The 12,744-nt window shown below is 44.0% G+C and overlaps 1 protein-coding gene and 1 long non-coding RNA gene across 11 annotated transcripts in view; one reads left to right on the forward strand and one right to left on the reverse strand.

Moving 5' to 3' along the window:
* The window catches only part of LOC110257231, a 60,882-nt gene that overhangs the window by 30,502 nt on the left and 17,636 nt on the right, over positions 1-12,744 (forward strand). The gene's annotated exons all lie outside the window — the stretch shown is intronic.
* The window catches only part of TENM2 (teneurin transmembrane protein 2), a 3,459,878-nt gene that overhangs the window by 23,927 nt on the left and 3,423,207 nt on the right, over positions 1-12,744 (reverse strand). Inside the window, 2 exon segments of the mRNA XM_021076712.1 lie at positions 84-1,698; positions 3,741-4,037. Of these exon segments, the coding sequence (XP_020932371.1) occupies positions 84-1,698; positions 3,741-4,037 (1,912 nt within the window).

The raw sequence follows: 12,744 nt of genomic DNA on the forward strand, positions 1-12,744 counted from the left end.
CCTTCTTCTGAAGTTACCAACAGTCTACTAGGACAACCACCCCTTGGGGAGCCAGTGCCCAAGTGAAGGGGCAAAGTCCTCACCTGTCACGTAGTTCTTCAAGTCCAGCTCATTGCTGAGAGGATTGTTGCTCTTGAACATATACAGGTTAAAGGGGGCTGGCTCCTTGCCCACGTTTTTCCACATGGTATAGTCCGGAGAGGTCCATCGTCCTGCCAGCACGTCGTAGTCACGCTGAGTGAAATGGACGAGCTTGGTCAGGGGATCGTAGAGTCCCCCATGGAAGCCAATGACCATCTGAAAGTCAGGGTTGGAGTCGTAGTAAATCTCCCCATAGGCGGTATACTGCAACTGTTTGATCATGAGACCGTTGATGCTGAACACGGCCAGGGGAGTCCCTGTGTTATCCGAGGCAACGTAGTACTCCTCCCCACTACTGCTCTCCATGGCAAAGAGGTGACCTTGAAGGTCGTAGTAGAGCGAGGTTATTTCCGAGTTGGAGTGATTGTAGACGTGGGTGATGCGAGTTGGGTTGTGGAGGTCGGAGTAGAAATACTGCAGATGGTGGCCCAGGTTGGTCTTGTAGGAAGCCCGCCGCCCCACGCCATCATAGCGGTACTGGACACTCCACCCACTGGCCTTGTTGTAGGCTCTCGTTAGCAGGCCCTTGGAGTTGTACTCAAAGATGTCAGCACCTCGCTGGCACAGATAGCCATCATCGTCAATTTTGTACTGCACGTCGCCCAGTCTGGTTATCCGATCCCGGAGGTCATAACGCAGGGGCATGAGGCGCACACTGTTGCCTGGGTTCAGCAAGTGGAGGTTCCCATTGAGGTCGTAGCTGTAGCGCCAGGTTGGGCGGTCATTGACGGCCACACTCTGGAGCTGCCCATCCCCATCATAGTCATAGGTGTACTTAGTGGTGTTGGCATAGGGCCCCAGTTTCAGCTCCCTCTTGATCACCCTGCCCATGCTGTCATACTGCACCGTCATCCAGTACATGAGGGACCGGAACATCTCATACTGGACTTCCTTGATCCGCCCGTGGGTGTCAAAGTGTTTGCTGAGGGTCATCACGGCAGTGGTGATGATCTGGTTGATATCATAATAGATGACTCCAAACTTGCCGAAGTGCTCCACTTTGCCGGAAATCTCGTCATAGCGGTAGAGGTCCACGGGAAGGGGAGTCTCACTTATGACAGGCTTGATGCTTGCGATCCGAAAGCTGTTGTCATGATAGGTGTATTCAAACCTGGCATTGACCATGCCTTCCTCGGAGAACCGGTAGATCTGCTTGTCTACGAGTGGGCCAATCTTCCGGTACCGGATGGTGCAGGAGAAGCCCCCACTTTGGAGGTTGACCATTTTTAAGACCCCGGTGGTCTCATCATACCCGAAAGTGATGGCCGTGCTGTCGTAGACAATCTCTGACAGCTTGGAGAGCTTCCCATACTTGTAGAATACCTGGCGCCCAGTGCCCAAAAAGGATGTCTTCAGGATGCGGCCATCATCGCTGTAGTCAAAGATGACCGAAGCATTGCTCTCCGGCGGGTTGTAAGTGTTGCGGATGTAGCCAATGGAGGTGTGGGTGGACATGCTGTGCCGGGCAACGCTGGGCATGGTGACGGCATGGAGACGTTCTGAGGAGTCGTACTCGAATATGTACTGACGCTGACTCTGAAGCAGGAGGACCATGGACTGGAGGAAGGAAAGGGGAAGGGAAAACATGAGTTGGCCATTTGGGACAAAGCACACAAATAGATGGAAGTTACTGCAGTTCCTCTAATGCCAATGCAAGAGCCATGACGAATGGGGAAGTTGAGACCCGAAGTTACGGGGAAAATAATTTCATTGGGCGTGCTACTCTTCAGACCATGGTGGCTACACGGAACAGTTTCCCAAATTGGCGTGTGCAGGCAAAATACCCAGGGATCTTGTTCAAAGGCAGATTCGGATTCAGTAGTTTGATGAGGGAGGGTGGGGAAGGTGGCCTGAGAATCTGTCTTTGGAACAAGCTCCCTGGTGATGTGATGTTGCCTACACCATATTTTATAGGGTTTTGAAGGACTGAGGTGTGAGAAGCACCGAGTTTGCCTCCAGGCTCTGTAACAAGAAATTGTGAGATTGGTTAGAAATGACTGTAGCTGGCCCAGCAGGGGACAGATGTGACACAAAATACTATGTTTTGGGCACCCCTGATTAAACCTAAAGAGAAAGCACATCCTCCACTGAGAAGCTACGGAAAAGGTTACATAACACAGAATTATTGATGCTTTGGGGGAAGATGGCCTCCAACTTGAAGCAATGGGGAGCTTCTTGCCTCTCCTGGGCAACTGTTCTAATATTGCCTGGTGTTAGGAGAACCGCATTCAGGAGGAACCAAAAGGACAGCAGCCCTTCTCTTAGAGTGGAGGTGACAGCTCTGTCTGCAAGTGACCACTGTCATGAGGAGGCGAGAAAGGAAGAGATGGAAGTGGACTTGTGTGAAGTGAGATCAGGTGAGAGGCCCAGGCTGAGCAAGTCCCTGTCTAATGACTAGATGGCCAGGGAAGCCTTTATGTCCTGTCGCTGCAGGACATCCACATGCAGATGGACTACCTACCAGCTGTGGCTCCAGGGCTCCAGCAGCAGCTTCCAACCCTGCCTCGCCCTGCTCTGCTCGCCTTACTCCAAGATCTCGCCCTTCTGGGTGATGCTGCCCCTGAGCAAAGGCCCAGTGACTATGGCATCCCCATGGATGTGGAAATGGCCTACGTCCAGGACAATTTCCTGACTAATGACATCCTTCATGAGGTGATGCTGCAGGTGGAGTTCTGCAAGGGTGCCCCTGATCTTGTCAGGTTCCAGGACCCCTGGCACCAGGAGCACACCTACCTTAACAAGCTCAAGATTTCCCTGGCCAGCAGGACATCCAAAGACCAGGGCCTGTACCATGTGCTGGAGCAGGTTTACAGCATCCTCAAGCAGGGGAGCTGAGGGCACCAGCCTCCAAGGACCTGGATAGCCTTTGGTCATTCTCGGCCCCTGGTGGCTCTGGGTGAGGGGAATGGGTCCAGGGCCTTTGCTGTGGCTGTACTGCTCTGTTTCTGTGTGACTGAGTTGTGTGACCACGAGAGCTCAGATAATAATAAAGGAGAGAAATGCCCTCCTCCCCCAAAAACGTCCCCTGAAGGGACCTCTTTACTGCTGCTCCAACCTGACCTTGGCCGACATGGAAACCTGAATCTGGTGCTTGCAGACACAGGGAATTCTGTAGCGAGAATCTGTCGGCTGGTTTGGCCAATAGGCCAAGTAGGAGGGCGATGCTCTGTGGGCTGGAGGTTTAGGCAGAATTCTCTACCCTGATGGCTTAATTTTGGGCAAGGCAGAAATGAATCACCGCGTTTCCAATTCATAAGGAACGATTAGTTGTGCTGCCAGTGCATGCATCTGTCCACTTCCGTAGCGTAGTTTTTTTTTTTTTTTTTTGGGGGGGGGAATAAAATCAGACAATCTGTCTTTTTTTTTTTTTTGATTTTAATGGTAATAGTGCTGGGCTATGGATAACGTTTTCTCTCAGATTTCCTCCCTCTCAGAGGGTGGGCATGTACAGGGAGCCCTTGTGGAGTCAAAGATGTTACAATGTCTCAGGGCGAAGTGAATCAGGTCAGCCTAAAAAGAGCAGCGTGATTGAGAGAAATTAAGAGGGAGAGAGAGAGAGAGCCATGCGCTCTGGCAGAGCGAGGGCTCACGTCACCCACCTTGTCAAGGTACGAGTAGCTCCACACTTTCCCATCTGCAAACATGCGGGACACGATCCGGCCTTGCTTGTCGATGTCCGTCCTCTCGCTCATGGCCCCGCGCTGCAGGCCGGCCAGGCGCCCATTGAAGAAGTAAGACACGTTGACGGCTGCCAGGCCGCTGCTGGGGAGCCAGAGGAAGGGGCGGCCCACCTGGTCGTAAATGATCCTCAGGGTGAACTTGCGGTGGTCATCGTAGATCTTCTCTGTCCGGATATTGCGGTCGTAGTCGATGGACAAGAGGTTTCTTCCATGCACCTAGAGAAACACAGTGGGCCTGTTGTGAGTGACGTCACGGGGGCATGTTAGCTCAGGCTGCTAGAGAGGATACGGCAGGTGGCCGTGGCTGGGGTATGTGTCTGCGTTGGAGGAAGAACAACCTTGAGGTTATTTTGAGAAGTGCTTTCTCAACGTCTTGACATCATAGTACACATAGAAAATGGTAATCTTTGGCGTTTCCTGGTGGCCTAGTGGTTAAGGCTCTGGGTGATGGTGTCACAGCTGTGGCTCAGGTTCCATCCCTGGGCCAGAAACTTCTGTATGCCATGGGTGTGGCCTAAAACAATGAAAATGGTAATCTTTGTAGGATGCACCAGAAGACAGAAATGAGGCTGCTTATGGTCAGAGATGACCGTCTGGGTGTGGCTGCCATGAGCAGTTATACAGGCTGTGCACTGCACAGTCACAGTCGTGCCATCACCATTATAGACAGTGAGAATGGTGAAAATTGGGCAGTGTGCAAATTACATAGCCATACATAATAGCCCTGGACCCTGGGGTTCTGACTGTCCTGCCTGGCCACTCTGGGAAGCAAGAGAATTTGCATATTTTCACACTTAGAATGATTTTTTTGTGTGTGTGTGGGGTTGGGGCACATCACCAGCAAATGAGTAGCTAGTGATCTTTAAGAGCAGGTGCCAAGATTTCTTCTGAACCCTCAAGGGAAAGGTTCCTAGGAAGGTGAGGGGAAGGTCTTAAAGATCCATATTTTACAAAGATGTGGGAATATAAAGCCTCATTTCTAGGCGAAGTCCTGGACTTTCCCATCTAGAGGAAAATCTTGCCACCGTCAAGGATGCGAGACATCAGCGAGTCGGTCTCAGCAGGGCTGGGGGATTCCAACAAAAGTTAAGAACTGATTTACTTAGATTTGAAAGGAGAAATGGAACACATACAGATATAATTTAAGATTTATTTGGAGGTTGATCTGATCAGAGGCGAGGGCCTGTCCCAGAAGGCCGAGCTTAGAGACTAGACTCTGGGTAGGGGTTAAGGAGAGGGCCTCTAGAGATTCAGCTAGTCCTGAGTGGATGGCTGGAAGTGAGCCGACCCAGCCCTGGCTCTTGCAAGGTAATTGCCTGCAAATCCAGACATCCCTAGGGTGACTGCTGAAGCCAAGGGAGGATGCAAACAGGCAGAAGGAAGACATGGGAGAGAGATCTGGTAGCTCCTCACCTTACCTTCATAATTCAATAGCACTTAACAATAGTGAGGCTGGTGATGATGACAACAATCTTTTTTTTTTTTTTTTTTTTTTGTCTTTTTGGCATTTCTGGGGCTGCTCCTGCGGCATATGGAGGTTCCCAGGCTAGGGGTTGAATTGGAGCTGTAGCCGCTGGCCTACGCCAGAGCCACAGCAACGCGGGATCCGAGCCGCGTCTGCAACCTGCACCACAGCTCACGGCAACGCCGGATCGTTAACCTACTGAGCAAGGGCAGGGATTGAACCCGCAACCTCATGGTTCCTAGGTCGGACTCGTTAACCACTGCGCCACGACGGGAACTCCCGATGACAACAATCTTAACCGTCCTTTTAACATGCTGAGAGCTAATATATATAGGCATTGTGTTAGGCAGCCTGCATCCACTGTCTGAGCTGATGCTCACAAACGAGGAATCTGAGCCTCCACCAGAGGTTAGATACTTGCTCAAGGGCACACAACAATGAGGGAATAGGGATGGTTTTGGAACTTAAGTCTTCGTATTTTGACCTGTCAAACAACCAGATTGATTGTTTGTCGTGTGGTATATGTGTTGAGCACCCTGAGATGTATCAAATGTTGAAGAGCCTCTAAAGCATTGCTACAGCCCTTGAGGGCTCTGTATCACAGCTTTGGGGGAGATAAGGAATAATTCTAATATGGCAGACACCTGTTATGCTGGGGAGCAGCACTGTACGCAGGTAAAGAACTACATTTCACAGCTTCCTTTGGAGACCGGAGTGGCTAAGGTAATTTAAGTACTAGTTGTTGGCTGGGTCTTCTGGGACCTTGAAGAAAGCTGACTTAGCTAAGAAGTAGGCACCCTTTTGTTCTTCCCACTTTACTCCTTTTCTGAGATGGAATGTCAATGTGACCACTGGTGTTCCAGGGTTCACTTTATGAATGTGGGGTGACTCTGAGGATGTTAACCTCAAAGATAATGGATCCTCCAGAGAAACAGTCTAAATCCCTTTTGACCTAGGTGTATTCAAGACATGTAGGTCATCTGTACCAGCCATGGCTTGCTTACCTCTAGACTCCTTTCATGTCCAAAAAATAATAAGCCTATATCTTGTACAAGCTTCTTTTATTTCTAACCTGTTACTAGCAGTTGAAACCAATCTCAACTGATAAAAGCCTCTGATGCTTTGAAAGGTTCTGTGCTAGGTACTTTACATACCTGTTCCTAGTTTAATTCTCACAGCATGGGTAGAAATTATTTTATATATGCACAGTTGAGCTCGGAGGGGCCACATAGCTAGAGAAGTGGCAGAGGTCGGATCTGACCCCAGGACTTCGTGATTCCCCAAACCATGGCTGTTTTCATGGCATTCTCTCAGAGAGGGGACAGAACATTTGAGATAAAACACTTAGAAAAAAGAAGACTAAAGCATGGAAGGGAGAATAAAGGTGGTGAGTTCTTAGGGTTAGGAGATACAACTTCATGCAGAAGATTCATGCTATCAAACTTGCAGCAACTGGGAAGAACAGTCACAAAGGCAAAGAGTGAGTGTGGTAGGATATTTTCAATAGGTCCAGTAGTGAATGTTGTCAGAGTTACTGAAGATGTTGATTGCAGATTAGAGTCACCACATCCAGAGTAACCCCCAAGCTGGCATCAGAAAGATCACTTCCCCTGGAGACAAGTTTGGACATACTGGCTTGCTCCCTCTGGGATGAGAGAAGGCCACCACGGTTCTTAATTGTGTGTTTAAGAATTTCATTTCAAGACCTCACCAACATTTTATTAGGCAGAATGAATAATGTGACAACAATGAGGAAGGATTTCCAGGGCTTTCTGAGCCAACTGTGGGTGACTCTTCACCACCCTCTCTCCTTACTCTTTTCCCTTTGGCTTCTCTTTGCTAATATCATACAGTCCCTGGTGCATTCATTATTTATTGAACATTAAATCTCTGCTAATGTCAGGCATGGTGCCTGCTCTGGGATGCAGGGATGAACAACGCCAACAAAGCAACATGTCCCGAGAACTTATGATGGGCTTAGTGTGTTCTCAGCACTGCCCATGTTTTATCTTATTTAATCCTCATAACAACACTCCCAGGCAAGCGCTATTATCCCCTGTTAAATGCAAGGCACAGATGGGTTTAAGTGCCCTGCTCAAGCTTACACAAAGAGCAAGTACTGCAGCCAGGATCCCAAGCTGGAGCTCACCATCTCTGCCCCTCCACTGTGCTGCCCACCTCTGACCAGTGGCTCTCCATCAGACATGCCATTCTAACCCTCCTGGATGCTCTCATGATCACTGCTGCTGGCCTGACTCCACAGCTGCCGAATCAGCCCCCAGGGAATAGGGGCTGGGTGATTCTGACATGTAGTATTGGTTAAAGTACACTTAGTGTATGATATAAGGCCCTCTCTATATTCGATGACCTGGGAGATAGCAATATAACTACGTGTGGATGTATGTATATGGATATATGTATTTATTGTGCTATAACATGTATTCATGGGTGATACTAACATATAAATCATATACATCATGACCATTATGAAAACAACAGTATTAGCATGTGACAGTGCTAAGCATGCAGAAAGAACTGAGTAGTGGGTATGCACAGAGGAGGGGTCCCCAACCTCCGACTGCTACCATTTGGGTTTGCCGTTATTACGTAAAGGCCTCTGACTCTTGGTCCAGGTGTACCCACCATAAAGAAGTAATAGGTGCTAATCATTAACCACTGATAATTTAGGGTGGGATTTTATTCCCCAATTCATCATGTCCCTGGAAATGGGACTTAGTTATAGTGCTGATTTGAGCTAACTAACCCACCCCCTCTAGTTTTACTGGATAATTGACATACATCATTGTGTAAGTTTAAAGTGTACAGCATAGTGATCTGACTTACATGTGTTGTGAAATGATCACCACAGCAAGTCTAGTTACCATCAGTCACCGTACTGATGATTTTTTGCAAAATTTTTGTAGAATTTTTTTTTCTTGTGATGAGAAGTTTTAAGACTTACTCTTAGCAACTGCCAAATATGCAATACAGTATTAACTGTACGTGCTGCTCTGTACCTTACAAATCCATTCCTGACTTATTTGTAACTAGAAGTTTATACATTTTGACTCCCTTTACCCATTTTGCCCACCTTTGACACCTCACCTCTGTCAACGACCCAATCTGTTCTCAGTAACTATGATATTGTTTTTTTTTTTTTTTTTTTTTTAGAGATTCAACATACAAGCGAGATCATACAGTACTTGTCTTTGTCTGACTTACTTCATTTAGCATAATGCCCCTCAAGTTTCATCCATATCACAAATGGCAAGATTTCATTCTTTTTTGTAACAGAATACTATTGCATTGCATATATATACCACATCTTCTTTATCCATTCATGGACTGGTGGACACTTAGGTTGCTGTCATGTTTTGGCTATTGTAAATAATGCTGCAGTGAATACTGGGATGCATATCTTTTTGAGTTAGTGTTTTCATTTTCCTCATATAAATACCCAGAAGTGGAACTGCTGGCTTATATGGTAGTTTTAGTTTTTGAGAAAACTTCATACTGTTTTCCATAGTGATTGCATCAGTTCAGTTTACATTCCTACCAACAGTGCACAGGGGTTCCCTTTTCACCACATCCTCCCCAACACTTGCTATTTGTGTTTTTGATGACAGACATTCTAATAGTATATCCCTAGTGATCAATGATGTTGGGGAACTTTTTCATGTATCTGTTGACCATCTGTCTTCTTTGGAAAAATGCCTATACAGATACTATTTTTTAGTTAAATTGGGTTTAAAAATTTTTAAAAAACTTTTAATTTTTGCCACACCCAAGGCATGTGGAAGTTCCAGGGCCAGGGACTGAACCTGTGCCACAGCAATTGCCAAAGCCACAACAGTGACAGTGCTGGATATTTAACCCACTGAGCCACCACGGAACTCTTAGTTGAAATTTTTTTTTCATTTTTTTTAAGCTGTATTGAAGTATAGTTGATTTACAATGTTGTGGTAATTTCTGTTGTACAACAAAGTAATTCAGTTATGGATATACCCACATCCATTCTTTTTCAAATTCTTTCCCCATATAGATTATCGCAGAATATTGGATAGAGTTCCCTATGCTACATAGCACATCCCTGTTGGCCAGTCATTCCATATACCACAGCGTGCATATTGCCAGTCCCAAACCCTGAACACATTCCTTTCCCCTACCTGTCCCCTTTCGACAATTTTGTTTTCAAAGTCTGTGAGTCTGTTTATATTCTGCAAATATGTTCATTTGTATCCCCTCCCCATTTTCCACATATAAGTGATATATGATGTTTGTCTTTCTCTGACTTACTTCACTTAGTATGATAGTTTATAGGTCCATCCAAGTTGCTGCAAATGGCATTCTTTTTTTATGGCTGAGTACTATTCTGCTGTGTATATGTACCACACCTTCTTTACCCATTCCTCTGTCAATGGACATTTAAGTTGCTTCCATGTCTTGGCTATTGTAAATAGTGCCATAATGAACAATGGGATGCATGTAGTTTTTTGAATTATGGTTTTCTCTGGATAGATGTCCAGGAGTGGGATTGCTGGATCATATGGTAGTCCTGTTTTTCGTTTTTTGAGGAACCTCCTTTTATTTTGTTGATAGTTTGCTTGTTTTCCATAGTGGCTGTACCAACGTAATTCCTACCAACACTGTAAGAGGGTCCCTTTTCTCCACACCTTTTCTAGCATTTATTGTTGATAGGCTTTTTGACGATGACCATTCTGGTGTAAGGTAGTACTCATCATAGTTTTGATTTGTATTTCTCTAATAATTAGTGATGTTGAGCATCTTCTCATCTTTTTGGCCACTTGTCTATCTTCTTTGGAGAAATGGTCTCCAGATCTTCTGCATATTTGTTAATTGGGTTGTTCTTTTTTTCTATTGAGCTGCATGAGTTGTTTGTATATTTTGGAGATTAATCCCTTGTCAGTCGCTTTGTTTGCAAAGATTTTCTCCCATTCTGTCAGTTGTCTTCATTTTGTTTATGTTTCTTTCCTATGCAAAAACTTTTAAGTTCAATTAGGTCCATTTTTTTTATTTTTTTTTTTTTTTTTTTTTTTTTTTTTTTTTTTTTTTTTTTTTTTTTTTTTTTTTTTTTTTTTTTTTTATTTTCATTACTCCAGGAGGTGGATCTGAAAAGATATTTCTGTGGTTTATATCAGAGAATGTTCTGCCTATGTTTTCCTCTTTTTATAGTCTCTCACCTTAAATTTAGGTCTTTAAACCATTTTGAGTTTATTTTTGTGCATGGTGTCAGAAAATGTTCTGATTTCATTCTTTTACATGTAGCTGTCCAGTCATCCTAGCACCACTCATTGAAGAGACTGTCTTTTCTCCATTGAATATTCTTGCCTTTTTTGTTGTAGATTAGTAGACCATAGGTGCATGGGCCCATCTGTGGGCTCTTTATCCTGCTGCATTGATCTATATCCCTGTCCTTGAGCCAGCACCATACTGTTGTGATGACTGTAGCTTTGTAGTATAGTCTTAAGTTAGGCAGCCTGATTGTTCTAGCTCCTGGTTGAATTGGTTTAAAAATTTTTTTTGCTATTGAGCTGTACAAGTTCTTTTTATATTTTGGATATTAAGCTTTTATCAGATATATGATTTGTATACACTAAGAAAAGGTTATAATGAAAAGGCTCCCTTTTCATTTTGTTGATAGTTTGCTTGTGTAAGCTTTTTAATTTGATATAGTCCCACCTGTTGGTGTTTACTTCTATTGCTTTTGCATCAAATGCAAAAAAAAAAAAAAATCATCTTCATGGAGTTCCCTGGTGGATCAGTGGGTTAAGGATCTGGTGTTGCCACTGCTGTGGCTGGGGTCACTGCTCTGGCATGAGTTTCATCCCTGGCTGGGGAACTCCTGTATGACATGGATGGCAAGAAAAAAAAATCATTGTCAAGACCAATGTCAAGAAGCCTACATTTTTTCTTGGAGTTTTATGGTTTCAGATCTTACATTCAAGTTTTTATTTTTATTTTTTAGGGCTACACCTGTGGCATATGGCAGTTCCCAGGCTACAGGTTGAATTGGAGCTGCAGCTGCCCACCTAACCACAGCCACAGCAATGCAGGATCTAAGCTATGTCTGCAACCTACTCCACAGCTCATTCATGCCAGATCCTTAACCCATTGAATGAGGCAAGGGATTGAAACCACATTCTCATGGATACTAGTTGGGTTTGTAACCTGCTGAGCCACAGTGGGAATTCCCACATTCAAGTTGTTAATCCATTCGAGTTACTTTTTGTGAGTGGTGTAAGATAGTGGTCCAGTTACATTCTTTTGTGTGTAACTGTCAAATTTCCCATCCCCATTTGGAAGAGAATATCCTTTCTCCATTTTATATTCTTGGCTTTGTTATAAATTAATTGATGATATATATGTGGGTTTATTTTTGGGCTCTTGAATCTCTTTCATTTGTCTATGTGACTATTTTTATTCCAATACTAAATTATTTTGACTACTATAGCTTTACAATAGAGTTTGCAATCAGGATCATGATACCTCCAGCTTTGTTCTTCTTTCTTAAGACTTCTTTGCCTATTTGGGTATCTGTGGTTCCATGCAAATTTTAGGATTGTCTGCTCTATTTCTGTGAAAAATGCCACTGGAATTTTATTAGGGATTGCACTGTATATTTAAATTGGTTTGGGTAGCATGGAAGTTTTATCAATATTAATACCCAATCCATGAACACAGAACATCTTCCCATTTATTTGTGTCATCTTCAATTTCTCTCATGAATGTCTTTAACAGTTTTCAAGTTTTCAATGTATAGGTGCCTTACCACCTTGGATAAATTTATTCCTGGGTATTTTGTTTGTTTTAATACAATTGCAAGTGGGATTGCACTTTTAATTTTTCTGATAGTTTGTTATTAGTGGATAGAAATGCAACAGACTGCTGTATATTGATTTCGTTCGTATCCTGCAACTTTACTGAATTTGTTATTTTAACAGTTTTTTTTGTAAAGTCTTGTTTTATATTATAATATCATGGCTTCTGCAAATAGTAACAATTTTACTTCTTCCTTTCCCATTGGATATGCCTTTTTATTTTTCATGCTTAATTGCAGTGGCCAGGACTTGCAATGCTATGTTGAATAAAAGTGGCAAGAGGGGTTTACTTGTCTTATTCCTGATCTTAGAGGAAGAGCTTTCATTTTTTCACCATTAGTGTGATGTTAAGTGTTGGCTTATTTATATATGGCCTTTATTATGTTGAGGCATGTTCCCTCTATACTCACTTTGTTGAGAGTTTTTTTTTTTTTATCATAAATGGATGTTGAATTTTGACAGTTTTTTTCAGTATCTATTGAGATGATCATATGATTTTTTGTTCTTTATTTTGTTAACATAGTGTATCACATTGATTTATTGTACTGAACCATCCTTCTATCTTGGAATAAATGTCACTTGATCATATTTATGATTTTTTAATGTATTGTTGAATTTG

Source organism: Sus scrofa, chromosome 16, assembly GCF_000003025.6.
Source record: "Sus scrofa isolate TJ Tabasco breed Duroc chromosome 16, Sscrofa11.1, whole genome shotgun sequence".
NCBI classification, from domain to species: domain Eukaryota; kingdom Metazoa; phylum Chordata; class Mammalia; order Artiodactyla; family Suidae; genus Sus; species Sus scrofa.